The sequence below is a fragment of the Ostrea edulis genome, chromosome 1, assembly GCF_947568905.1.
Source record: "Ostrea edulis chromosome 1, xbOstEdul1.1, whole genome shotgun sequence".
In the NCBI taxonomy this organism is placed as follows: Eukaryota; Metazoa; Mollusca; class Bivalvia; order Ostreida; family Ostreidae; genus Ostrea; species Ostrea edulis.
Window position 1 is genome coordinate 6,568,769 of NC_079164.1, and position 26,223 is coordinate 6,594,991.

The 26,223-nt window shown below is 35.5% G+C and overlaps 1 protein-coding gene and 1 long non-coding RNA gene across 2 annotated transcripts; one reads left to right on the plus strand and one right to left on the minus strand.

Moving 5' to 3' along the window:
• Positions 1–1,264: 1,264 nt before the first annotated feature.
• LOC125664322 (sushi, von Willebrand factor type A, EGF and pentraxin domain-containing protein 1-like) lies at positions 1,265–6,268 on the plus strand. The gene is made up of 6 exons (XM_056152462.1): positions 1,265–1,735; positions 4,597–4,773; positions 4,946–5,059; positions 5,191–5,436; positions 5,528–5,725; positions 5,883–6,268. The coding sequence occupies exons 1-6, from the start codon at positions 1,414–1,416 to the stop codon at positions 6,062–6,064; spliced, it is 1,239 nt and encodes a 412-aa protein (XP_056008437.1). The 5' UTR covers positions 1,265–1,413; the 3' UTR covers positions 6,065–6,268.
• Positions 6,269–9,970: 3,702 nt separating this feature from the next.
• LOC130051155 (uncharacterized) lies at positions 9,971–12,114 on the minus strand. Its single transcript, XR_008799528.1, has 2 exons — positions 12,028–12,114; positions 9,971–10,101 (listed from the first exon to the last, which is right to left on the minus strand). It is a non-coding gene; the product is annotated as an uncharacterized LOC130051155 (long non-coding RNA).
• Positions 12,115–26,223: the final 14,109 nt, after the last annotated feature.

The following is a 26,223-nucleotide window of genomic DNA, read 5'->3' on the forward strand; positions in this document are numbered from 1 at the left end:
ATGTACTTTATTGAAAATAGATATTAACGGCAAACCAACAACTCAACTTTATGACAATCGGGATGATATCAGCTTTTCCATTGTCAACTTCCCATAGTTATGTAGCAATATTCCATTATCACCTGCATATGGTGTTTATATCTCTCAACTGATTTGATAAGCAAAAGCTTGTTCTGCGTAGGATCAGTTTTTAAATCGAGGCAGGTTACTGACAAACAAGTTGATGGTACAGGGTTTTTAACAGTCTGGTTTAAAATCAGCATTTCGCAATTTTTATGGTCGTTATAATAATCTAGTTTGCCAATAGAACCTATTTTTTGTTTGAAACGCCGTCTGACGTATTTCATAACGATTGTTAAGCCGTTCTTTGCACACTGATGTTAACTACGGATTACTCAATTTACCTGATCAAGATATGAAGCTGACGGTGGAGGTGACCGGTCGATAGGAAAGCTTAATTATCCTAAGTAACTGATGCCACCTCTGGTATGTCCAGGGGTCGGTGTTTGCCCACCTCTCTATTTTGTATTGTCTATAGGAGTTATGGGATTGATCACTGTTCGTTATCTTCACCTTTCATATGTCACTTATATATCTAGGATGAAGGTGATGAAACTTTTACATCGTATGATCCTTACAATTGTACGATCATCAAGTAAAGGGGAGCACATTGCCTTAACATTAAGAGACAGACAGGGAATAAATAGCATTGTTCTACTGTGTAAACCATGATAGAATAATAAAATATAAGGGTATTATGACATTATCTTACAGAGTGTTGAATTTAGAATCCCGGAAACCAACTAGCTTTAACCGCACGGTTCTTGCATTGAATGGACTTCAATTTTTCACTGTGTACTGGTGACATGCTTTATTACATATGTTCCGAATTATTTAAAGAAACCTATGCAGACACTGATGTTACAGGAGTTTCGACAGTTTCGTTTAATGTAAGCAAGTGATAATATATATTGCTGCATAAATATGGAAAGTTGACGATGGAGAAGCTGAAATCGTTTGTCGCTGATATTCAATTTCAATTCATACATAATTAGTTGAAATGCTAAACGTATTCACACGTATGCGTTTCGCTGTCAAATGTCAAAGTGAATTGAAATTCCTTTTATGAAAAGCAAGTTCATTCTGATGTTTTCATTGGCGTTCGAGTTAAGTATGGCGGTTTTTAAAACTTACTACGTATCCATGTACAGTTAAATATGCATATACGTATCGGAAGAACTTTATTGATTTGGAATCACATATGCTATTTGAAATTCTGATAAGAACCGGGGAAAAGACACAGTGTAACGCGCTATATAGGCAAGGTAAACCACATCGTTTTCTTGTCAAAGTTAAAACTGATGCACTACATTTTAATTTACTACTGATCATTTGTTGACAGAGACTTTTGCAATGCTTCTCGCAATTTTTATGTTATATGTATTGGGTTTCACTGAATCTGGCCGTGCACCAACATGGGATTCATGCGGCTGTCGTTGGTTGCCATGGGGAAGTTGGTCTCAGTGTTCTGCGCTTTGTGGAGGGGGGCACAGATACAGAAGTAGGAAGGTTTGGCTACATGACACACCTGAATGTAGCGAATTTACAAAATGTGCCAGCAAGGATATGGGACAGGATTGGGACTATTCTTGTAATAGGATTTGTTACCATGGATCATACAGAAATGGTGGATGTCGTTGCTCAGTAGGATGGCGTGGAAGTTGCTGCAACTACCGTATGTATTTTTGACCATATTTAGTTTTCTGTTACCTTTATAAAGTTAAGAAATATCATTTTAGTGGTATTATCCCTGTCCGCATATCTATCACACTTCCCTGGCATTGGATGTCCTGAGGTAGAAAAAATAGAACATGTCTTGTAGATGTACAACAGGGTTTTATGAATATTGAAAGGGCACGAAGCGTCGAGGCGTGTCACTGAAATTCCTTCTTCGGAATAGGATATACAGTATAATCTGTCTAAACCGGCTATGTGTGGTTCCAAAGAAATTGGTTGGTTTGCACAGAGTCCGGAGTGCAGAATGTTGACAAGAATGAGAGTTGCTTCCCTTGTATTCACTATTTATGCATACGTGTGTAATGATTGCTAACGTTTTAATATACATTTATCACAAAAGAATTCAAAATGTAAAAATATAAATGTCAGTGTTTTATTGTCGTGCTCATTTGAAAAAGTTTCAATTTTTATTAAACAGTTTAAAATCTGGGAATTATTCGCGCAATTTTCGGTTGGTAAATTGTCGATTTCGTCTACATCATCGCCGTTATCAAGTGCTACATTATGTACGTTCGTCAAGTTTGTGTTGTGTTCGTTTAAAATTTGTCTTTCCCATGTATCGCTTTCAACTGTCTCAACTTGTGAAACGGAAACTAATGTAATGCCGAGTGATCGACCGGACATGGTGAGTTGTGCTAACTAACTGCATATCATCACTGTCTGACCAGCCGTAAAGCTCCGAGAAGTCCACGAGGGGAAACCCTGCTTTTGGAAAACATAACGGGATTGTTGCCGATTTTGTTTCATTCCAAGAATGTATCGAATTCATCGATTAATTGAACTTTGTCTTTTAATGTCAGTTCTCGTCTCTGTCGTTAGGGGGAGGGCGCCATTACCTCGTGCGTGGTGCTGTCATAATTGAAAAGTGCACCCCCTAAACATAAGGTTTTATTTTAAACTGATCGCGACTCATCGCCAGTTGCACTCTTTTACTTACCTGTGGCTTCCCTTGAGACACCCTTTGTGTACACCGCGTGTGATCGACCGAATACCGACAGGTTGGTCATCGTGGGGTGGCTGGTTTAAATGCGATAATTAGAGCTAATTACGAGCAGTTGGGACCTTGTGTGCACCGAATACAATTGACCGCAACAATTAGGGTGGTGTATCATCGAGGGGCCGGTTTACACAGGATAATTAAAGTTAATTAATAGCAGTTGGGACTGTGTACGCCGGCCGATATACAAAATACGCAGTATCCGGAGTACAGGGAATTATTAATAAAGGATTTGTTAAAGAAATGTTAGGGACTATATTTTGTGGCCGGAATTGACAGAGCGCCGGAGTACTCAGAGGCCGGTTTGGACAAATTATACTGTACATCTTTGATCCAAATCGAATGCAATACAATGACAAAGATTGCATGTACAACGAATACCAAAATCAATCTTGCTTCTAATATAGCAACTGAGGAAGAGTGAATAACTTTAATGCTTTGGAAACATGCATGTCCATAAATCACAAAACATACAAAGGCAATATACGTATTAGGTATTACATCAAATTTGCCATAGAAACTGCGACTTACCTACTAATATACGTTAAGCATGAGTGTAGGACGGGGTTGCTTCCTAGTACATCTCACTATACATGCATATTCTACAGCAATGGAACTTGTATGGATGATATAAAGATGGACATTCAAGTTAAATGTTGGACAAACTTGATTCTAATTAGCTACATGTATTTGTTCTACAGTAATAAAGATTTTAGTTATGATATGGCAGCTTGTTCTGCGTACAGTCAGTTTTTAAATCAAGGCAAGCTACTGACAAACAAGTTGATGGTACAGGAGTTTCAACAGTCTCGGTTGAAGTAACCATTTTGCGAATTCTATGGTCGTTATAACGATCTAGTTCGTCAATACAACGTATCATCGGGTCAAATGCTGTCTGACGTGTTTCATACTGATTGTTAGTCCGTTCTGGGAACACTGATTTTGACTACCGATGACTCCGTTTACCTGATCAGGATATAGGGCTCACGGCGGGATGCTTACTCCTCCTAGGCACCTGATCTCATCTCTGGTGTGTCCAGGGATCCGTGTTTGTCCAACTATCTATTTTGTAATGATTTTAGGAGTCATGAGATTGATAATTGTTCGTTATCTTCACTTTTCATTTGTATGGAGTCATTTGATCACACTTTAAATGTTACAACTTACCAATATTTTCTGACAGAGTGACATAAGAATTATTGGGTCGAGACGAATCCGTAGTGACTTACTAGTAAAACGATTTTTTTCCGTATAATGGCGGAATTTACAATGGTTACAGTTCAAATATGTCATTGAGAAATTTCGCAAGATTTCAGTTTCCCTATAGCAAACCTACGGTATTTCCTTTGGCGAGTAGGCTTGTTCTAGGGAAACTGGAACTCTGCTTCATCCCTCAATGATATATTGTAGCTACAATACCAATAGAGCAATAAAAACCAGAATAAAACATAAATCACTGCAATATTTAAACCCGGGATCCTCCGGACATGCTACCTTAATCCGGTTCTTATTGATTGTTGTTCGATATATACAGGGACCAGTTATCTTGTATTTTCATGATTCCACAAAATAAGAACTTTCTTTGTGTTCCAAATAGTTTGCTCAGGTGTGTATCAGCATCAACCTGACACACTTTCTTTCAAAGAAATCACTCATTCTAAGATGATTTTCAGGGATTTAACAAGTTATATCGTGTACCTTGTACAGTGAAAAATCAGTAGAGGTGGGACCAACTGTTCTGTACGGTTATGACTTTGATATAGTATGCTACGTGTTTTTTATATATATATATTTTTCTATAGAAGTAGCATGTGGAAATCCGGGTTCTATCAGAAATGGTCATGTCACAGGATCTGTATATACATATGACAGTATTGTTGTTTATCATTGCAACCAGTACTATAACTTAACCAGTGGGACTAGAACCAGAAAATGTCAAGCTAATAGTGTGTGGAGCGGACGGAAGCCTAGATGTGCTTGTGAGTCGACCATAGATGCATTTATCTAAAGAGATTATTTAATTGTTAAGTCAATCAATAACATGTTGTTTTAAAGAAATATATCATATGCAGAGATGAAGTTGTATTTTTACCTGTTAAACACCATATAATATTGAAAATATGATAAAGAATGTCATTTGTTACTATCCAGTTGTTAATTCCTGTGCCAGTAATCCATGCCAAAACAATGGGACGTGTATTAACGGTCTGGATCGATACACCTGTCTCTGCACAAAAAGTTTTACTGGGATGAACTGCGAAACAGGTTTTTTTTTTTAAATTTGAAAAACTGAATTTTGTTTACAAAAGAATCTTAATTGTTAACGTAAATTCATTGTAAAGTATGTTTAGAAGAGATAACTCGTTTTCAGTAATACTTAAATATGTATGAAATAGATATTCAACCTCCAGTGATGAGCGGTTGCCATGAAAACATGACAGTGTACTCTGCAGAACCGATAACCTTCATTAACTGGACAGAACCCACATTTCATGATCCAGTTGGGAAACATGTTATGGTATCAACGAATTATCCTCAAAATAGTTGGAAGTTTCCATGGGGGGATTTCATAGTTCAATATGAAGCACTAAAACCTTCTAACGGTTTGAGAACAAATTGTGTATTCGATTTAAAAGTCCGACGTAAGTTCAAAATCAATTTATTTCTATACATCAGAAATATCTAAAGAACGAAGTTCATTTCACTAATAAAATAAAATGACCTTTGAATTAGCTCATCCTTGCGGAGATCTTAATATACCTGGAAATGGAGCCAAAGTTTGTAATGGATGGAAGAAAGATTACGGCGAGTTGTGTTTGGTCTTCTGTGGACCGAGGTACAGCCTGGACGTGAGATTCAGTCATAGTCAGTGGTATGTCTGTGGAGCAAGTGGAAAATGGGTACCACGTGGACCAATGCCTAATTGTACAGGTAAATGTATGTTGGTAATGAAACATGTACATACTTCTTGTAATGAAGACTTCGTACAAAATGTAGATGATGCTATCTTTATTTGATTGGATATTAACAAGGTATGATTTGTACTCCTATTTGAGGTGTATGTATAGTTTAGACCATCTCTTTTTAGGAATGTTTACAACAAAGACAACAGACGAGAAATTCAGATTTACCAATAGTTCTTCTCCAGATCAAATTACCAAAATGCAAGAAACCTATCTTGAATCGCTAAAATCATCTGCGTATAGTTATTTTTGCACACAATTTGATGTGATGTGTCGAAAAGAAAACGTTGACGTTTTTTGTGCATAAATCACACGCTTATCTACTATTACAAAAATTGAAGATAACCCGAGACCAAAGAGTAACACTTTATAGATAGTCTTCTCTTGAGTTCTGCTATACACTGTTATGTGTTTTATATGTATTTGAGTGACTTTGGAATTAGTAGTATTTTGTAAAATTAATACATTGGCTAAATTCTCATACAAATTTTAAGATTAAAATATCAAGCAGCTAATAAATGATTCTCTGTCTATATTGATTCCCTCCAAAATAAATCACACTTGTGTTATTAAAATGTTCCAGTTTTCAATAGAAAGTGATACTGACAATTCAAGGCTTTTAGGGCTTATTGAAATCCGTGATAGATTGTTGGGTATGTAACATGACAACTGGGGTTTAAAAGACATAATACTCATTAACTACTGTATGTCTTAGTGCATTTACAAAGGACATGTGTGAGTTCATTATAGGTGTGTTGCTGGACTGTATACATCATTATAATTATAAAGATAGTTCCGCGATATCCAATCCATAGGAGATAGGTTCAATATATCCACCCCAAACTCATAGTTTGAAGAGGGGAAAATGGGAATTAGATACGCGTATATTCTTTTTACAGTGTTCAACCAAACGGGGTAGGGTTACAACCTCTACATCCCTTCTATGGAACCGCCACTGCGTTCATGTTGATGTATAGATCACAACAAGCTCTCTAATGGTAACACATACATCAGAGAATAGTAGCCAAAGTGATAAAATTATCGTAACATAGTTTTTACCTTTCAAAGCAAAAAATCGTTAAGCCAAGTTTGAGTGCTATCATTGATATTTCTCACAAAGGCACTTCAGGCCAGAAATTGTTCATACATATCCACCTACCAAGAACTACTATGACTAATTACTAAACAGACTGTTCACAATTGATTTCGGCGGATCATGCCATGGCATGGACATCAACGGCAAACTAACAACACCATGTCAAACGATAGGACCAGCTTCTCTATTCTGATGTAGCAATATTCCATTATCATCTGCATATGGGTTTTATATAGATCTCTCAACTGATTCGATACCCAAGGGCTTGTTCAGTGTATGATAAGATTTTAGATCGAGGCAGACTACTGGCAATTAAGTTAATGGTACATCAGCCTCGTTTAAAATCAGTATTTGAGAATTTCTATGGTCGTTATAATGATCTAATTTGCAAACACAAGCTGTCACTGGGTCCATTGCTGTCTGTTTAGCAGTTCTGCACACACATATTTTGACTACGGTTTTCTCCGTTAACACGACTGAGAAAGAAGGGTCACCGCGGGTGTGTCCCGTCGACAGGAGATGACACTCCTGCTAGGCACTTGATTCCACGTCTTGTGTGTCCAGGGATCCGTGTTTACCCCACTCTTAAATCGTATAGGAATTTTGAGATTTGTCACTTTGTTATATCACTTGTTTATCTACACAGCGTTGGACTACACAATGTGTCCAGGGGTCCGTGTTTGCCCAACTATCTATTTTGTATTGCTTGTAGGAGTTATGAGATTGATCACTGTTCGTTATCTTCACCTTACAATTGCTTTTGAATAACATTTGGGGAATAATCAACTTGAATTTGTTCTGAAGTTTAGAAATAAATCACGTATGAATTATTCTAGACTAGTTTCGTTACTTTAAACAAATAATTGAATACTTCGATAACATCACGATGGAGTATCCCGTTCTCATATACATGTATCATACCAGGGTCTCGATCTGGCTGAGGATAGATGTAGATCGGACTCGGGGTTGCGGGAATTGCTTCCAGAAATACCCAGTTTGTCAAACAAATTTATCAACTTTTGCATATGACAATCCTCCCATATAATGTTTAAAGATTTATTTCTATAAAATGTAATATAAAAACACAGCTTACAGAAAATGAAGTTAATAATTGTTGATGATAGTGTATCTAGCTACTTGCACACTCGTTGTTTTGAATTGGTCGATAGAAGATGTACGTTACAGCGTTTAAAATTGCTACTTGTCGTACAGAGCACGTGTATTTACTTCAGCTAGATTCACATTTCAGCACTTTAAGGATTGATTTATGATTACCTTAATATATGATAATCTCTATTTCTCTATCATTATACACAAAATAAGCGGTACAATGTAAATCGTGGTTACGCCAATTGCGCCAAACTTCAAATACGCTAAAATAAGTATTATAGAGAATCTATACTCGCATCTTTACTTGGTTCAATCGAGTATGTGTTTAATTTCAATTTCTAAATTATCATATCAAATTACCACTTCTTCATTGATAATTATCTGATAAGGTATTCAATGCATATCAATAATATTTTGTATCTAATGATTGCGTGTAAGTGATGCTATAATTTTGAATTTTGAAGGGTTTCCCAAATAGAAAAGGTGAATATGACGAACAGTTTTCAATCTCATAAATACCATAAACAAGACAAAATTGAGAGTGGGGCAAATACGGACCCCTTGAAATACCTTATATCTTGTTCGGGTAAATAGATGTATCCGTACCCAAAATTAGTAGGTAAAGAATGGCCTAATGTTTGGTATGATAGTCAGATAGCAGTTAACCCAATGATGGGTGTATTAACAAATTTGATCATTATAAAGACCATAGAATTTGTCAAATGCTACACTTAGCCGCTACTAGTCCCCCTAGGCACCTGGTATATCCAGGGGGTCCGTGTTAGCCTAACTCTCTATTTTGTATTGCTTATAGGAGTTATTAAATTGGTCACTATTCGTTATCTTCACCTTTCATTTGTTGATAGTCTGTCTCGATTTAAAGAATTGATATTACGCTGAACATGATCTGTATTGAGTCAGTTGAGCGACATAATCAGTATATTCCGGTGACACTAAAACATGCCATATGACGATAGAGAAGTTGAGGTCGTCTCACATGACGATGGAGAAGTTGAGGTCGTCTCACATGATGATAGAGAAGTTGAGGTCGTCTCACATGACGATAGAGAAGTTGAGGTCGTCTCACATGACGATAGAGAAGTTGAGGTCGTCTCACACGACGATAGAGAAGTTGAGGTCGTCTCATATGATGATAGAGAACTTGAGGTCGTCTCACGTGCCTTAAAGCCAATTGGTTAGATTGTCGTCAACGTCTCTGTTCAATAAAGTAACCAAATATAAAATATATGAAATATATATGGATGACTATATGGTGTCCTTTACTTCGAGTGGAATGGGACGATTCGAATCTACATATAATTACCAGTGAGAGTTGTTAACAGAGTTCTTCCTTTACTTGTTTTTGTTTGACGTCTCTCGATAATTTTCACTCATAATGATATGTCAGTTGTAGGGCTGTGGCAGTGAGGTTTTTTTTATCGTGTCTACGCCTGTTGAAGGAGCAGACATATCCCAAGTTTAGGGTTTAAGGTTGACGCGGTCATTGCAAAAAGATATGCCTTCCAGGTTACGAAACAAACGTTCTGCAACTCATCCACTGCGACTGATGAAACGTCACTGACGTCGGCTTAAAGGTTATAGCAAGCTATTTTTCTTCTCTTTTAGAACGTTTTGAATAAATTCTGCCTTAAAAATACAAATATAGATCAGCTAAAAAAAGAACACAATGTGTGCCCTTAGAATCCCCATTACTGAGTAAGGGGGCACATGTTCAATCATTCGTGGTGAATTAATTTACGGTCAGAGACGGACTCCCCTATTTCACAATATCTTTGTTCTTTTGATCAGAAAATTTAGTTTGTCTTCTTTGTCCCCAACCGAGGGCCATGCTGATCTAAATTGACGCATGCGACTCATCCCACGATAGTAATGTGTAATCACCTGACGTTGGTTTTACGACAGCCACGGAAGATGCAATTTAGTCGCACAATAAGAACTCAAAATATTATTCGTTTAGAATAAATCTTAAAAAAGTGAATAGACTTATTGATTTGTAATTTATTGTACTTGTAAGCTAATACATGAAGATAAATGAAATTAACAATCTTATAAAGAATTCGAAACCAACAGTAGTGCAACAATGGATCCCTGGATACACCATAGGTGGGATCAGGTACCTAGAAAGAGTAAACATCCCCTGTAATAAACAGTTGATATTGTTGAGGTCATAGCAATTGCAGTGGAGCAAAAGAGTCTTTGTACATCATCTACGAACCAAACACAATAACGCACCAACGACGCACAACAAATTCTAACAGACATGCCAAAAAAGATGATAGCTAGAAACCTGGCAAATGATGAGTTTTTGTCGTCAGAATAAAATAGATAACTTACATTGCGCTTATGCTAATTTTCTAATCAGAAGTAATTTAGAAAATTTCACATAACTACATCAACAAAGACCATATATAAACTCAGTCAGCAGACGTGTCCTTGAGTAAAGAGGTAGAGAAAAATAATTAGATAATATCTATGGTTAAACCCTCCACATATATACCACTGAATGGGGTGAATGAGATGCGCAGTTTAAATACTTTGCTATCAGTGAACTCCTTTTAAAACTTCTTTCCTGAACAATTAGAAAACGCAATCAATCTACATTTTCAGTTGACAGAATCTTAATTTTACCTATCCCCACACAAACATTTCAATTTGGCATACATCAAAGAAAGTAATCCCTAAAAGTCAAACAAACACTGATAATGGAATTCTCATGCTGTGGTATTTGACATCGTAACGTTTATTTATTCCAGGTAGAACTTAAAGGTACATTGTCCACTTGACTCCTTGTTCGTTTATTATCAAACACTGATAAAACGACAATACATATCAGTCTTGAAAACAGAATACTGTAGTGCAATATGCTGATCCGTAATGTTCCTTATTAGAAAGTTTCTTAAAATCACCGGTCACGAATTTTAACGTTGAATAGAAATAGTATTCAAATTAGATTGAAACAGATGTAAAACTTATACGGTACCAATTTTGATGCACCAGATGCGCATTTCGACAAATTATGTTTCTTCAGTGATGCTCAACCGAAATGTTTGAAATCCGAAATAACAAGGACGTTTTAGAGCTATTATAGGCAAAAACAGTGTGCCAAAAAAGTGGAGTCAAATTCGTCTAAGGATAAGAGCTATGCGTGAGGGAGATAAAAACCCTTAATTTTGAAATGAATTTCTAAATTTTATAACAGCAATTTAATATACATGTACATCCGTATTTTCAAGCTATATGAAAAGGAAAAATGTCTTGGTAAGGTTTTCAACTCTACAGTACACGACACGAGTTTTTATGCGTGTTCCACACAATGCGGTAGAACAAATTTGCCCCAAACACGGTGGACCATTGTCGGCAACTTCGAAGTTCCATTTCTTCCGCGCGAGCTAGACATTGAAGTCCACGAAGGATCTCCGTGAATGTCACCTGTACCTCCGTCGATGCCATTGTGTACCTCCTTGTGATAAAACAAAAAAATAATTTCCGAAATGATTCACCCAAAAAAACCTTTTTCGCTTGGCCAGCATGCATGCCACCCCCCCTCCCATTAATTATTTAGAAATTAGCTATAAATCATTCAATTCCTGGAATTGTTGTTTAATGATACGTTGGTGTTTTGGGTACACATCCGTATGTAGACTTCCTTGCAGGCGTTCACACCTTTTTATGACGCCCAAATTCTCGACATCCTGTATATAAACCCCTGTGGTATTCCCACCACTCGTCGGTACATTGTTTCACGGCACGTGCAGCACAATTTCACCAAATAAAAGAAGGTTCATGAACAACGACAATCACATGCTAATAATTTCAATTTGATAAATAGCAACTCAAAGAAATGTGTACCATAAGCAGTGGTTTATTTTTAACGTAAGGTTTTCATTGTAATTTGGAATAGTTGATTAAGGTCTGCTATATACATGTTTACATTGGAGATGAATTTCATTATGTACTCAACTGTGATGCAATGCGAGCAAAGAATCACATTTTTATCACCTAAACAAATAAAAATTAAAAATATCTTAATTTTTTAAACAAACCTTTAGAAAACTCCGTAATTTCCTTAAGAAAATAATAAAATAAAATGTGCTCCACTACCTAGAATGCCCATACTTCACATTAATAATAACATGTGGTTTTTTTTCTAACTTAATAAATTCCTCATTACACGCATGTATTATTTACTAAATGTATATATAACAACTTTTTGTCTTTATATTTTTGTATACCATTGCATAATGGTGATGAGATCCAATAAATTGAATTGAGTACATGTAGTCTTGAAATATCACTAAGTATAGAGTCGACAACGATTGAAATTAAAATGGAAACGTTTTCTCGTTTATTCAGTGACTCACAAACTTGTGCGTCTTCAGAATGAAAGTTGTAAAACAAACGTACTAGGTTATGGTCAGTGATACCATCATACGGGGGTAAAATTCATCTCATCTCCGTCGTGGACGAATAATCTTGGCTAGCGAAGATGGGGAAAAAATGCCTAGATAGTCCGCTTGCATTAACATGTATTATGAAGGTGAAATCGAAGAATTATATAGTAAATCCAATGATGTTGTAGTATATATAGCATGTATTTATTTTATTTTTGACTGAGAGGGAGATAGACAGCTAAGCACGTAACATCGTTTTAGAAGGGGGGGGGGGGACTCATTCATTAGTACTCATTCATTAGTCCTAACCCGGACCAGCCGAAAACTTTAACATGTAAAAAAAAAAAAAAAATATCAGAATGAAAGTGGATGGATAATTAATCAGAAAGAAATTGTACTTTCAAGATTTATACTGAACGTATTAAACTTCCCGTATCTGCATACATTCATGAATATCATAACCAATGATTACCAATGCACGCTCTCTCTCTCTCTCTCTCTCTCTCTCTCTGTTGCTTTCATTATCTAATGCATCTAAATTTTAAACGGATTTCATATAGCAATTAAAGATTTTGATAATCGATAACGTATATGAATAAAAGCAAATAATCATATGAATAAAAGCAAATAATCGTTAAGTCATTTCTGTTTTTATTGGTATTAGTCTTTTTCATGAACTAGTTGCATTTGACACCGAGAATTACAAACATGTAGAATCGGAGAGGGTGTGATTTGAAAACTTGAAAGTTAAGGATTTAGCCTTGTAACTTTTTGTCCTGTGACTTTCCGTCCTACATTCGTAGCGACCTACCCACTGCACGAAATTGAATTCGGAAGGGGGAATTGAGAGTTTCAGACTACTACTACCCCCCCCCCCCGTACACAATTTAAAGTTTTCGTAATCGGACAATATAAGCACCATTTTTGTTGTTATCTTATTGCTTGTCAAGAATTTTACACAACTTAACCGGCAACATACCCCTTCTAATACATTGAAAAATATAAGTAATGTTAGCACGGGGCTCTATAAAGTTCAATCTGCAGTTTGGTCATACTTCGTCATTCAATAACTTATTCAAAATAAAAATAAATGATTGTCGCGCTAGCGGTACTATGATGTATGACTATAACAATGACCTGTGTATAACTTGTACATTCCATGCAAATTCGAAGGGGTTTTCGCCTCAGTAGAACAATGGGGGTCAGCTAGTCCGTGTATTTGAGCTTGGCTTCTTGCGGAAAGTGTGAAATACATGTATATTGGGTCGACGCAAGATACCCGTGACCTTATACGAGATCTGATATCTCGCCGACCCAATATATGTCACACTTTTCATAAGAAGTCAAAACCCAAACTAGCTAACCGTAATTTAGTTATTCTGTGACAAAGACCCTAGGAATTTGCATGGTATATACTTATTATACAAAAATCATTGCATTATCCAGACACTCCCGATGAACATTTTTTTTAATGAAAATTTCTATCAAAGTACATTGAACATAAGTCTCCGTCAAATGTAATTAACTCGGGATTTTAAAAATAAATCATTCGATGGTTTTTATTTTGCTTCTATTAATTATGTAAGAAATTAATTCCAATTTGTTAATCGACAATGTTCTAATTTCTATATTGGATCAAGTTATATTTGTCAAGATGCATATTAACAACAATATGATGGAAGTAATTATGTTAAACTGCGCATTTGTGTGAGAGAGAGAGAGAGAGAGAGAGATAGTACATCGGTAATTATTAAATATCCTTATTACATGTTGTACATGTATGCTTTTCATTTACTGAACATACTAATTCGCATTCAAAATATTTTAATGAAGAAAGAAGACTAAAAGAAAAAAAATCAAAACCAGGTTTTCTCAAAAACATAATATATAGTGTTTGGTATCGTTGGAATTGGCTCAAAACGCTGAAAAACAATATAAGTATCAAGAGGGAAAATATTGACATTTTTCCTTTTCTTAAAAATTCACCCTTATCATTATTATTTGGCCTGCGGCACATTTTCACATCTCCCGCAAGGCGCCCGTGGCCAGAACAAAGCTCTTAGCAGCTGTGTGTATTCGCCAATAACACACACCGTGGAACACGGAGGACACGGTGCATCTCCGTGGATTTTCCACCGTGGTCTTTCCACGGTGGGGTGTATAAAACTCGTGTCGTGTACTGTATATTTTAGTCGTCAAGGACTTTTTATCCATTAACAATGCTTAGATTTATGTATGTGTTGATTCAATATATCCAAGTGAACTCGAACAAAAATACGCCTTAGTGTCTTCCACATCTGCTTTGCATTCTGAAAGTTATTAAACAAAGTAACCACTTCACTTCATGACAAACAGTGTAAATTCAGCTTTTTCATCGTCAAATTTCCAGATTTATATAGCAATATTCCATTTTCACCTGCATTTGGTGTTTATGTCTCTCAATTGATTCGATACAGGAAAGCATGTAGTTTTTGAATCGAGAAAGTCTACTGATAGGTGAAGATCACAAACAGTGATCAACATCATAACTTTTATAAGCAATACAAAATAAAGAGTTAGGCAATTATTAACCCCTGGATATAGCAAAGGAGTGAGCAGGTGCCTACAAGAAATATCCCCTATTGACCGGCCATACCAGCTATGAACTCTATATTTTGATCAGGTAAACGGAGTTATCCGTATTCAAAATCAGCGTGTCAAGAACGACATAACAATCGGTATGAAACACGTCAGCCAGCATTTGACCCAATTATAGATTGTATTGGAAACCTAGATCATTATAACGACCAAATAATTTGGGATATGCTGACTTTAAACGAGAACCCCTGCACTATTCACTTGTTTGTCAGTAGCCTGCCTCTATTTAAAAACTGATCTTATGCAGAACAAGCTCTTGTGTACCGATTCAGTTGATATATATACACACCATATGCAGGTGATAATGGAATATTGCTACATAAATATGGAAAGTTGACGATGGACGAGCTTAAATCATTCCGTTTGTCATAAAGTGGAGTTGTTACTTTAACGTTGATATCTATTTTCAATAAAATACCTAAGCATGAAGCGGAAATGGACACTGTGTGGTGTCCTTTATTTCGAGTTCACAGGGATATATCAAATAAACATATGACTGAAAATTATTGTTGTTAATAGATAAATCGTAGATATATCTAAATGTCGAGTTGAAGGCTAGAGCAAAAGATTTGTTCTTCTCATGTAGAAGCTTTTGAATAGAGTCTTCTTCAGACGAATATATAAAGCTGAGAAAGGAGCAGAATTCATGCCCATGAGAAATTCAACACACTATTGGAAAACATGATCACCAAATACTACGAAGACATTGCCAATGAGGAACTTCAGCATATATCTTACTTTAACTTCAGAATATTTTGAGTGGAATCAGAGTGGTGTTTAACAAAGTAATTTTAGATAACTAATCATCAGATATGAATATTTGCGTTTTCCATTTTTGTTAACGAAGAAACTGTCTATGATATCAAAAAGTTTACACTTTGAGTTTTTGTGAGAAAGGGTCGTGGAAAGTGTTGAAAAGTCCTACATTTTGACGTTGATTTAAGAAGTGTTGTGAATTCAAATTTACTAAAAGTTCTTTAGAATTTGTAGAATCCACATTTGATTTACACCCTTTGTGGTATATGTTGTGGGCAATACGTTTTGAAGTTTCTTCTTCACGGCTGTTGATATTTTCGTGAGGAGGAAAAATATGGGGCTCACGGCGGGTGTGACCGGTCAACAGGGGATGCTTACTCCTCTTAGGCACCTGATCCCACCTCTGGTGTGTGCAGGGGTCCGTGTTTGTCCAACTATCTATTTTGTATTGCTTGTAGGAGTTATGAGATTGATCACTGTTCGTTATCTTCACCTTGCATAGAGGATTGGTAGAACATTTATTCGATCCAGCAATGTGGCTTTTGTTGAAGTTTAGGAATCCAGTATAGGCATGGTAACTCATATTCATACAGCCCATTGCCTAGGGGAACAAATGTGTCTGAACGGAAGCATAATTTTAAAGAATATTATATTTTGAAAGGGAGATGAAGTATAAGTACGATGACCAAATATGGAATTAATGCCAAAGTCGAGGAAAATACAGTTGAGATAATGAGCCTTACAAAGACAATGTTGTTACAGGCTTTCTCAGTTAGAACCATAACATATTCCTCGTGTGACCTATCATTGATCACGTCTGATCTACTAAACACAGACAGATTGATGGTACATACTTTTGCTTTGATGTGTCTATCATGGGATTTTTATATTCCTTTTAGACTTTTAATCCATTTTGATGAGATATCAAGTTCTTTTTCATGTTTAGCTCATCGTATAGGATAATCTTTGACATAATTCATAATAGAGATTAAGTTCTGTCGTCATTTGAAACACCAAAGGTTCTCTGAATTTAGGAACTCTTAAAATAAATGATTTCAGGTCCTCATTGTCAACTATATCAACGTCACCAACAATGACCAAACCAACTGGTTTAAAGAGGACGAAGAACAATACTACGTAAATGGATTAAGTATACGATGGTCTATATATAGGCACTGCAAAGTTTGTAATGAAAAAGTTTGGATGCACTAGTAGAAATACATTCGCAGGGCCTAGACTCGAATTTGAAATATGTTGGAATACAAGACTGAACTTTTTATGACGAAGAATGTTGGCCATGGTGAATGCACCTATCCATTTGTTACTACATTTTAGTTTAAGGAACTGGCGGCATGAATCGGAAGTAATATTCATAACCCGCTGTGGCTAAAGAGCTTGTGATGGACAACATCCATAATCATAGGTTTCAGTCTACATTCTGGTCTTGAAAAATAAGAGTATGGACTAGCTTTGGCTTCTTCAAATAACAAATGAAAATCTTTCAAAGGTCTGTGCGAATATAATGTGGACCGGATTGTCTAATTGTCTCTTAATGAAAAGTGAAGATAACGAACAGTAACCAATTTCATAACTCCTAGAAACAATAGAAAATAGATAGTTGGGCAAACACGGAACCCTGGAGATACCAGAGGTGGGATCAGGTGTATAGCAGGAGTAAGCATACCCTGTCGACCGGTCACGCCCGCCGTGAGCCTATATTATGAACAGGTAAATGGAGCTATCCGCTGTCAAAATCAGTGTGCTAAAACGGTTTAACAATCGGAATGAAACACGTCAGCATTTGCGCCAATGATTGATTGTATGATAAGGTAAAATTGAATCAAGCATGATATCATGAAAACATTGTCCTTTAGATAAACGATGTCTTTGTGTATTTGGACAAAGTACCATCACATTCACGCTATTTCCTTGTAGACTAGTCAAATATCCTACATTGTATGCATTGTCATTGCATCCGTATAGAAACGCAGTACCCAGAGTCCTTGTCCAGTGATTCCTTCATTATCTATGAAAAAGGGTACTTTAAATTCGGATGGCTTGTATGATTGCTGGGATAAAATTTAGAAATTCATTTCAAAATTAAGGATTATAGCTCCCTCATGCATAGCTCTGATCCTTGGACGAATTTGACTCCAGTTTTTTTGGTACTTTAGTTTTTATTTTAGCTCTTACAAGTTTATAGCCATTTCGAATTTCCAAAATTTCGGCTTGAGCATCACTGAAGAGACAATATTTGTCGAAATGCGCCTCTGGTGCATCAACATTGGTACCGTATAAGTTTTACATAATGACCCCTGGGTCGAGGCCTCTGCTGGTGGACTGTTAGTCCTCGATGATCTCTACAGCCCAGTAGCTAAGTACTTCGTGATTAGCTTGAAAATACGGATGTATATTTTATTCCTGGGATACAATTTAGAAATTCATTTCAAAATTAAGGATGATATCTCCCTCATGCAAAGCTCTGATCCTTGAACGAATTTTGCTTCATGTTTTTTGGCACTCTAGCTTTCCTTTTACCTCCTACAAGTTTATTGATATTTCAAATTTCGAAACTTTCGACTTGAGCATCACTGAAGACATTATTTGTCGAAATGCGCATCTGGTGCATCAAAATTGGTATCGTATAAGTTTTACATTACGTACATGATGTTTATACTTGTTTTGTAATCAGGAGTAATTTGATACTTTCGTTTTGCTATATCATTTAGGTCACACAAAAGCTCATTCAATGGACGAAGATGTATGCAACAGGTTAAATATACAGTTAAACCCTAATACATGTATACCGGTGAATGTAATGTGTAATTCAAAGATTCTTATACGCACTGAAATGCTTTTAAAATTCTTTATTTCTGAATATATAGAAATATACAAAATTTTAAATTTTCTTCATCGTGCATGTGCACTGAAATTAAATGATTGTTTATTTAACCTATCCCCACACAAAATTTCCAAGAAAAATCGATGAGGACAAAGCCTTGTTATCTGAGTAATTTGGCATATATCAAATAAAGTTATCCCTATAAATCAAGTAAATACTGATAGTGAAATTCTTATTGTGAAATATTTGTCAGAACAGCGTTTATTTATTCCAAATAAAAGTTAAAGGTACATAGTTCACTCGATCTCTTGTTCCTATCTTATCAAAAATGACAAAACATCTATAAACCTTAACCTTGAAAACAGAAGATTATAGCACAATAAATAAGCTGACTTGCACTTCCCCGTATCTCAGAGCTTCTTATAATCATAGATCACGAATTACTAACGTTTAATAAAAAGACTAGTTAAATCAAATGATGCTATCTTTTATTTTTACAGGGTTACACAATTAGTCATATAGACTAGTTTACATTGTGGTTCTGTCTTTGCCATATATACATATCGAGAACGTATATCATGAAACATGAAACTATCACAGTTAATTACATACAGAAAAGAACTACCTAAAATGAGACGCCAAAACGCCTTATTATCATTGAGCATCAAAATCAATGTTTGAGATAGACTGACTTAAAATATATCATAGTTGTGCATTTTCTAAGACCATGTGGTAATGAGTACCATACTATTGTTGCTGAAATGATAAAAACCTAGATTATTCTACTCTGGCTCATGTAACATAAATACAATTACTAGAGACCTTTCTTGTATTTCTTTTGTATACTTCATTCACAAATCAAAATCAAAATCTTCAAATTCGCTGATGTCATCCGATGGAAAATTTTAAAAACCTAAATAATTTTTCATAATCTATAAATTTCCCTCACATTTATACAAAGTTTTCTACATTTCGACAATTTCTGGGACATTCCTATTAAGACACATTGTGCTTTCTATAAATCTATTGTCTAATTTATTTGGTTTATTCATTCTTCCATAGAATTTAAGAGATCATCCTTTAAATTTCTTTCTATCACATCTAAAACATTATCAGAAACAGCTTGCGAGGTATCATCTGCATAGCTACCGAATGTAGAGTGTTTTAGACATGTTAAGTAGTAATTTGAAAACAATAAAGAAACAGAGGTTCCTATATAGAACCCCAAGAGACTCTGATGGTGACATATTTTTTCCTTGGCAATGGTCGCTTTCAATTTGACACATTGTGATATTTCATGTAGATAAGAATGGAACACTTTAAACGTCTTTTCACAAATACCAAAAGAAAAACGCCTGTACATCAACGTCAATACATCGTGATAAACGGGGTCACATGGTTTGCTTAGTTCAATAAAAAGTAGGTTCTTGAGGCATTTGTCAATGCTATTAGGTAAAGCAGTTTCGCAAAAATGTTTTGATCTGAAACCTGATTGATAATCAGTTAAAAGTAATCTCAAACAGTGTTCAAAACTTATATTTCAATAATATTGCTTATGATAGGTAAAACAGATACAGAAAAAAATATATTGTGACATTCAACACGACAATAAGATATATCGAGGACGTTTTATCTACCTCTTTAACAATAGTCATTTTCATTCATATGTCGATTCGATATATCCCTGTGAACTCGAAATAAAATACACCACAGTCCTCAACATCTGCTTCGTACTTAGATATTTGATTGAAAATGAATATTAATGGTATATTTAAAACTAACAACTCAACTTAAGGACAAACGGGGTGATTTCAGCTTCTCTATCGTCAACTTTCCCACATTTAAGTAGCAATATTCCATTATCACCTGCTTATAGTGTTTATATCTCTCAACTGATTCGATACGTGACATTTTATGTGTATGATCTATTTTGCAATCGAGGCAGGCTAATGAAAAACAATTTTATGTTACAGTGTTTTTGACAGTCGCGTTTAAATTCAGCATTTTGCAAATTCTATGTTCGTTATACTACCCTATCGTTATGAGATTGATCACTGTTTGATTATCTTTGTCTTTCGCTGATCTAATTTGCCAAACAACCCATCATTGGGTCAAATACTTTGACCGGTCGAGAGGGGGGTTGCTTTCATCTCCTAGGCACCTGCTCCTAGAGAGGCGTGTCTACACAACTCTCTATTTTGTATTCCTTAAAGGAGTTATGAGATTAATCACTGTTCGTAATATTCACTTTTCATCTCAAATATTAGGGAATATTCTTTATGTCTCTGTGTCTTATGCAAGGTGAAGATAACGAACAGTGATCAATCTCATAACTCCTACAAGCAATACAAAAAAGATAGTTGGGCAAACACGGACCCCTGGACACACCAGAGGTGGGATCAGGTGCCTAGGAGGAGTAAGCATCCCTTGTTGACCGGTCACACCCGCCGTGAGCCCGATATCCTGATAAAGGTAAACGGAGTTATCCGCAGTCCAAATCAGTGTGCCAAGAACGGCTTAACAATCGGTATGAAACACGTCAGACGGCATTTATGTATCAAGATTCGTGGGATCATATGAAAAGTAAATATAACTAATATTGATTATTCTCACTAACCCCTACATAACAGAAAAATCTACCTTCAAAATGGAAATAAAGGGTGGGGCAAAAGGGGATCTCTATACATACCAGTGGTGGAATCAGATGGCTAGAGAAATATGTATTCCCTTTTGATTGGTTACATCCACTGTAAGTCCTACATCTTGATCAGGTAAACGGAGTGTTCAGTATTCAAAAACACAATGTAAGGAAAGGCATTATGATTATTATAAAAGATGCCAGATAGCACTCGCCCTAATGACTGGTTGTATTTGCAAATAAGATATTTATAATTACTATAGAATTTGAAAAATGCCGGATTCAAATAAGACTGTTGAAACCCCTTTGGCATCAACATATCTGTTTGTAGCGTGCCTTTATTTGAAAATTGATCATACGCATATATATGGAAGTATGACGATTGATAAACTGATATAAGGATTTTCATAAACATCAGTAATAAGTTTTTCGTTAACTCCTAAGTTCAATAAAAATGAAATATGAAGCAGATGAGGAGACTATATGGTGTGATTTATTTAGAGTTCACTTGAATGAAAAGAAGGATATGCTGAACAGAGATTAATTAATTAAGGAAAACAAAATTACGAGTAAGACAAAGACAGGTGTGATCAGGTGCCACAGAGGAATGAACATACTCGGTCGACCAGTCAAACCCACCTTGAACCCTACGTGAAAGGTGATGATAACGGACTGGGATCAATCTCATAACTCCTATAAGCAATACAAAGTAAATAGTTGGGCAAAGGTGAAGATAACGAACAGTGATCAATCCCATAACTCCTATAAGCAATACAAAATAGGAAGTCGGGAAAACACGAACCCCTGGATGTACCAGAGGTTGGATCAGGTGTCTAGGAGGAGTAAGCATCTCCCGTTTTTATGGGGGGTGGGTATAAACGATCCAAGTACATTTGATATTAGACGGATATTTTCGAAAAACGTAAAATTTGAGGAACTTTTGCAAACAATGATCGAATATAACAGTACTAGAATGATTTGAATCGTTCTCAAGCAACATATGTTTTCTCTTCTGGCTTTACATGAAATATCAGCCAACAATTTCCATCTTTATTTCATATTTCAGTGTTATGGGAGTTTTCACAAGTGCCGAAACAATCTATTTCAGGACCTTTAGAAGGTATGAATATGGACGTAACTGTTTCAATCATGTAGCAATAAAGGGGGTATTAAATTTTCTTAGTCTCTTCTATATAATAAACATATGCATAGTGACATGGGTGTTTGTGACATAATGACGGATTTGCAAAGAGTCATTTGTACCTACCTTACGTAGTCCAGAAAGCCTTAACGTAGCTGCGAACATCTATGTTTAATAAAATATCCACGTATGAGGCAGTTGTGGAAGACTGGTGTCTTTTATTTCGAGTTCACTGGGATATAGTGAATAGACATATGGATGGAGATATATTGTTAATAGATAAAACGTTCTCGATGTATCTAATTGTCGAGTTGAAGGCCACAGCAAGGCATTTTTGTCCTCTGATTGAGATTGATTGTCTGGTGGACACTTTTCCACTCATATTGAGACGTAACTATCTGTAGACGAATTACTACAAATTTACACCTATTCTTAGCACCCAGGGACGTAGTAGTGGGGGTTCTTTATTATACAAACACCTGCCGCAACACAGTACCTCTGTTTTGAGGTCATATCCGATTGACCCATTATCCGTAATTCTAAATACCGAGCGTTTGGTGAAGGAGTAATCGCTACCGATAATATCGTCTTAGGGCATGACGCAGGGCTCGTGTCATGCGGGGTTCAAACTCACGACCTCACTGTTACAAAGCTAACACTCTGCCACTGAGCTACCGTGATCCGTCTTCTGATTGAGAAGATTTTGAATAAAGAATATATTCGTTAGAATATAAGAACATATCGAGTAACAGAGGAGCACAATTCGTATCAATGAGGTTGAATATGTGCCAAAAAGTTAATATTTCTACTGTTCCGGTGAGTGTTGGACCAAAAACCGTTAAAGTTGACTATCTATGGCTGATGCCATCATATGGCGCTAAATATTCCCCTGCGCGGGTATGTTAAGGCAGGTCATGCTTCATTTATGCACGTAAACTGAATAATTTTTAAAATCTGTCTTACATAGGGAGAGGAGCTACTAACTCTTAAAAACTATTTTGGTTGTTTATATGAGAACATTTTGTATCATAATAACATGACAAACATGCGCTTCCGTATGACGTCATTGCATGACTGTTATAAATAGATCATAGAGGTACTTTAATAGAAAATGTAAAAGTAACACATTATCCCAAGATTCAAATATTGGTCTAACTGGCGATAATGACGGTAAAATACCCATAGTATATCAGAATTACTGATAGAATCCTATCACTTTCATTAAGAAATAATTATTGAACATTTAAACACGAAACCATCTAGCTCATGTTTTACATTTTGCATGATGCTATGTAGTTTTCTTTAAAAGTTTTCTTAACAGACGATTCTATCAGTAATTGCCGTGTACATTAGTTTATGACATTTCAAACGGTGTATAAAAAGTCTCTAAATGTATGCGGGTTAATGTGCTACCTTGCAGCTTTATTTCAGTCTGTGACAGAGGAAAATCGGATCGACATGCTAAATGGAATGTTTTCTCCGTTAAACAAAGTTGTCAATGAATGATATCAACATACCTTCTTAATATCAATACATTCTCAGCGTTTCACTTATATATTCCATATATCCCATGTCATATATTTCAAATACTCTACATTTTGTCGATATTTGCATGGCACACATAAACAAATTCCTTGCATGTGTCAACGTCACTCGATGTATAGTCATGACGTCATCAGTTTACTTTCATATCGATCAGACAGAAATTACACAACAGCAGTATAGCATTTCGAATTGCGTTGGATCTTAGTAGTTGCATGGTGTATTTTATGCATAAATAAAACTTAAATAAAAAATAAAATCGGAATTTAATGTATACTTAGTGATATACTTATTTCAATTATGACGTCACATTGTTTCGCGGATTTTATCCCAGTAAAAAATTTCATAGCCTGCCTTAACGTACCCGCGTGTCGTTTGGATGAAGAAAATCGATGGATGTATACTTTACGGCAATTTTTAAAGAACACAAAATATTGATTGCTTATCTTTTTAAGAAACAAATGTAGAAATTCTTTTGATTTATTTGTAGTTTAATCAGGTTACAGCTCTGGTGTGTCCAGGGGTCCTTGTTTGCCCAACTATCTATTTTGTATTGCTTATAGGAGTTATGAGATTGATCACTGTTCGTTATCTTCACCTTTCTGCAATACAAAGTTGTTGTCCTAAAGCTGATATAAGAATTGTTGATACAAAAATTAAGTCTTAGAATTGATTAATTTGCTTTATAATGAATAATTATCGGTGTGAGTATAACGAAACAGTTGTTGACAGAGGTACCGGACAACTCTTAATGTTGTCCCTTATGAGAGTTATGATATTACTCATTGTTCGTTATGTTCACCTTTTCATCTACTTGACTGGAGTGCAAACTGTTGCAAGATGTCCAACAAATTAACTGTTGTCCTCAACCTCAGGCAACAACAGTTTATTGTCATACACCTTAAAATTTCCTATGTAAAACTAATACGATTGAGACCAACATTTTAACTATTGAAACAGGTCTCGCTCTCGTTATCCGGTGAACATTTTATGAACTGTATATTGGGCAATAGTCTGTCTTATTTCTGTTGACAAGGCAAGTCACGTGATTCTTGGTCTGCTATTTTGTTTACGTAATGGCGATGAAATACTTATTTTATTAGATAAAACGCAGAGCAGAAACGTAAGAAATGTGATTAGATGTATTAATTATTACTTGTTGATTAGGATATACAGTGTATTTTCTTTTAAACTAGTGAATACTTTGATCTACACAACCACACTGTCTTGTTTTAAAAAATCGAAGTCAACAAACCATGTGTATATAGTAAACACAACCTACAACAAAACAAATGGATCCAATAAAAACAGCTGTGTTCCGAGGACACAGTCAATAATTATATAGTATTGACCTTTCTACCATTTAAAAAGTCAGTATGTCAACCAATTTTAATGTTGAAAAATGAAGTAGATAATTTACATGGCGCTTATGCTCGTTATCTAATAATAGGTAATTTTGAATTTATTCTATAACTACACCGACTTAGTTTACATGAAATTCATTCAGTAATTACATCCTTTAGTGAAGATGTATGGAATATTAATTATATAACAGGCTACATTCCACAAACCCAAAATCATATCTACCAGTGAATGCTATGTGAAGTTCATTTTGATAGGCACTAAAATACTTTTAAAAATATTTTTATAAACAAATAGGAAAATACAATACATTTTGACTTTCTTTATCATGGGTGCGTGCTGACGTTGACAGAACCTTCATTTTACCTATCCTCACACTAAGATTTCCAAGAAAAATCGATGATGACAAAGCCCTTTTATCTAAGTAATTTGGCATATATCAAATAAAGTAATCTGTAAAAATCCTTCTAACACTGATAGTGAACTTTTCCTGCTGAGGTATTTGACCCCCCCCCCGTCGTTTATTTATTCCAAATAGAACTTAAAGGTACATTGTCCATTCGACCCCTTGTTCCTACCTTATCAAAAATAATAAAACATCTATACACATTAACCTTGAAAGCACAACACATACGCTGAACCTTATCGATAAATCTTTTTTTCAATTGTAATATTTGTTTGGAGTTGTTAATGTTAAATAGAATGATTATTCAAATTAAATTTAATCAGATAAATAAGAAGGTAAATTGTCTTGCTATAGTCTTCAAATTTATTATCAATGATTACATTTATTTATACGCTCATTCAATATATCCTAGTGAACAGAAATTAAAAGATATGACAGTCTTTCGTGTCTGCTTTGTATTTCGAAGCTTTGCATTAATTCCACATTTGGTAATCCTACATGTACTTATATCCCAACTTCCCTTT

Bases quoted from the DNA above. Each gene is read 5' to 3' on its own strand.
- LOC125664322 (XM_056152462.1), top strand. From the start codon at position 1,414: ATGCTTCTCGCAATTTTTATGTTATATGTATTGGGTTTCACTGAATCT. The intron at 4,774-4,945 runs GTGAGTCGACCA...GTTACTATCCAG, and splicing joins ACGGAAGCCTAGATGTGCTT to TTGTTAATTCCTGTGCCAGT. The intron at 5,437-5,527 runs GTAAGTTCAAAA...CCTTTGAATTAG, and splicing joins ATTCGATTTAAAAGTCCGAC to CTCATCCTTGCGGAGATCTT.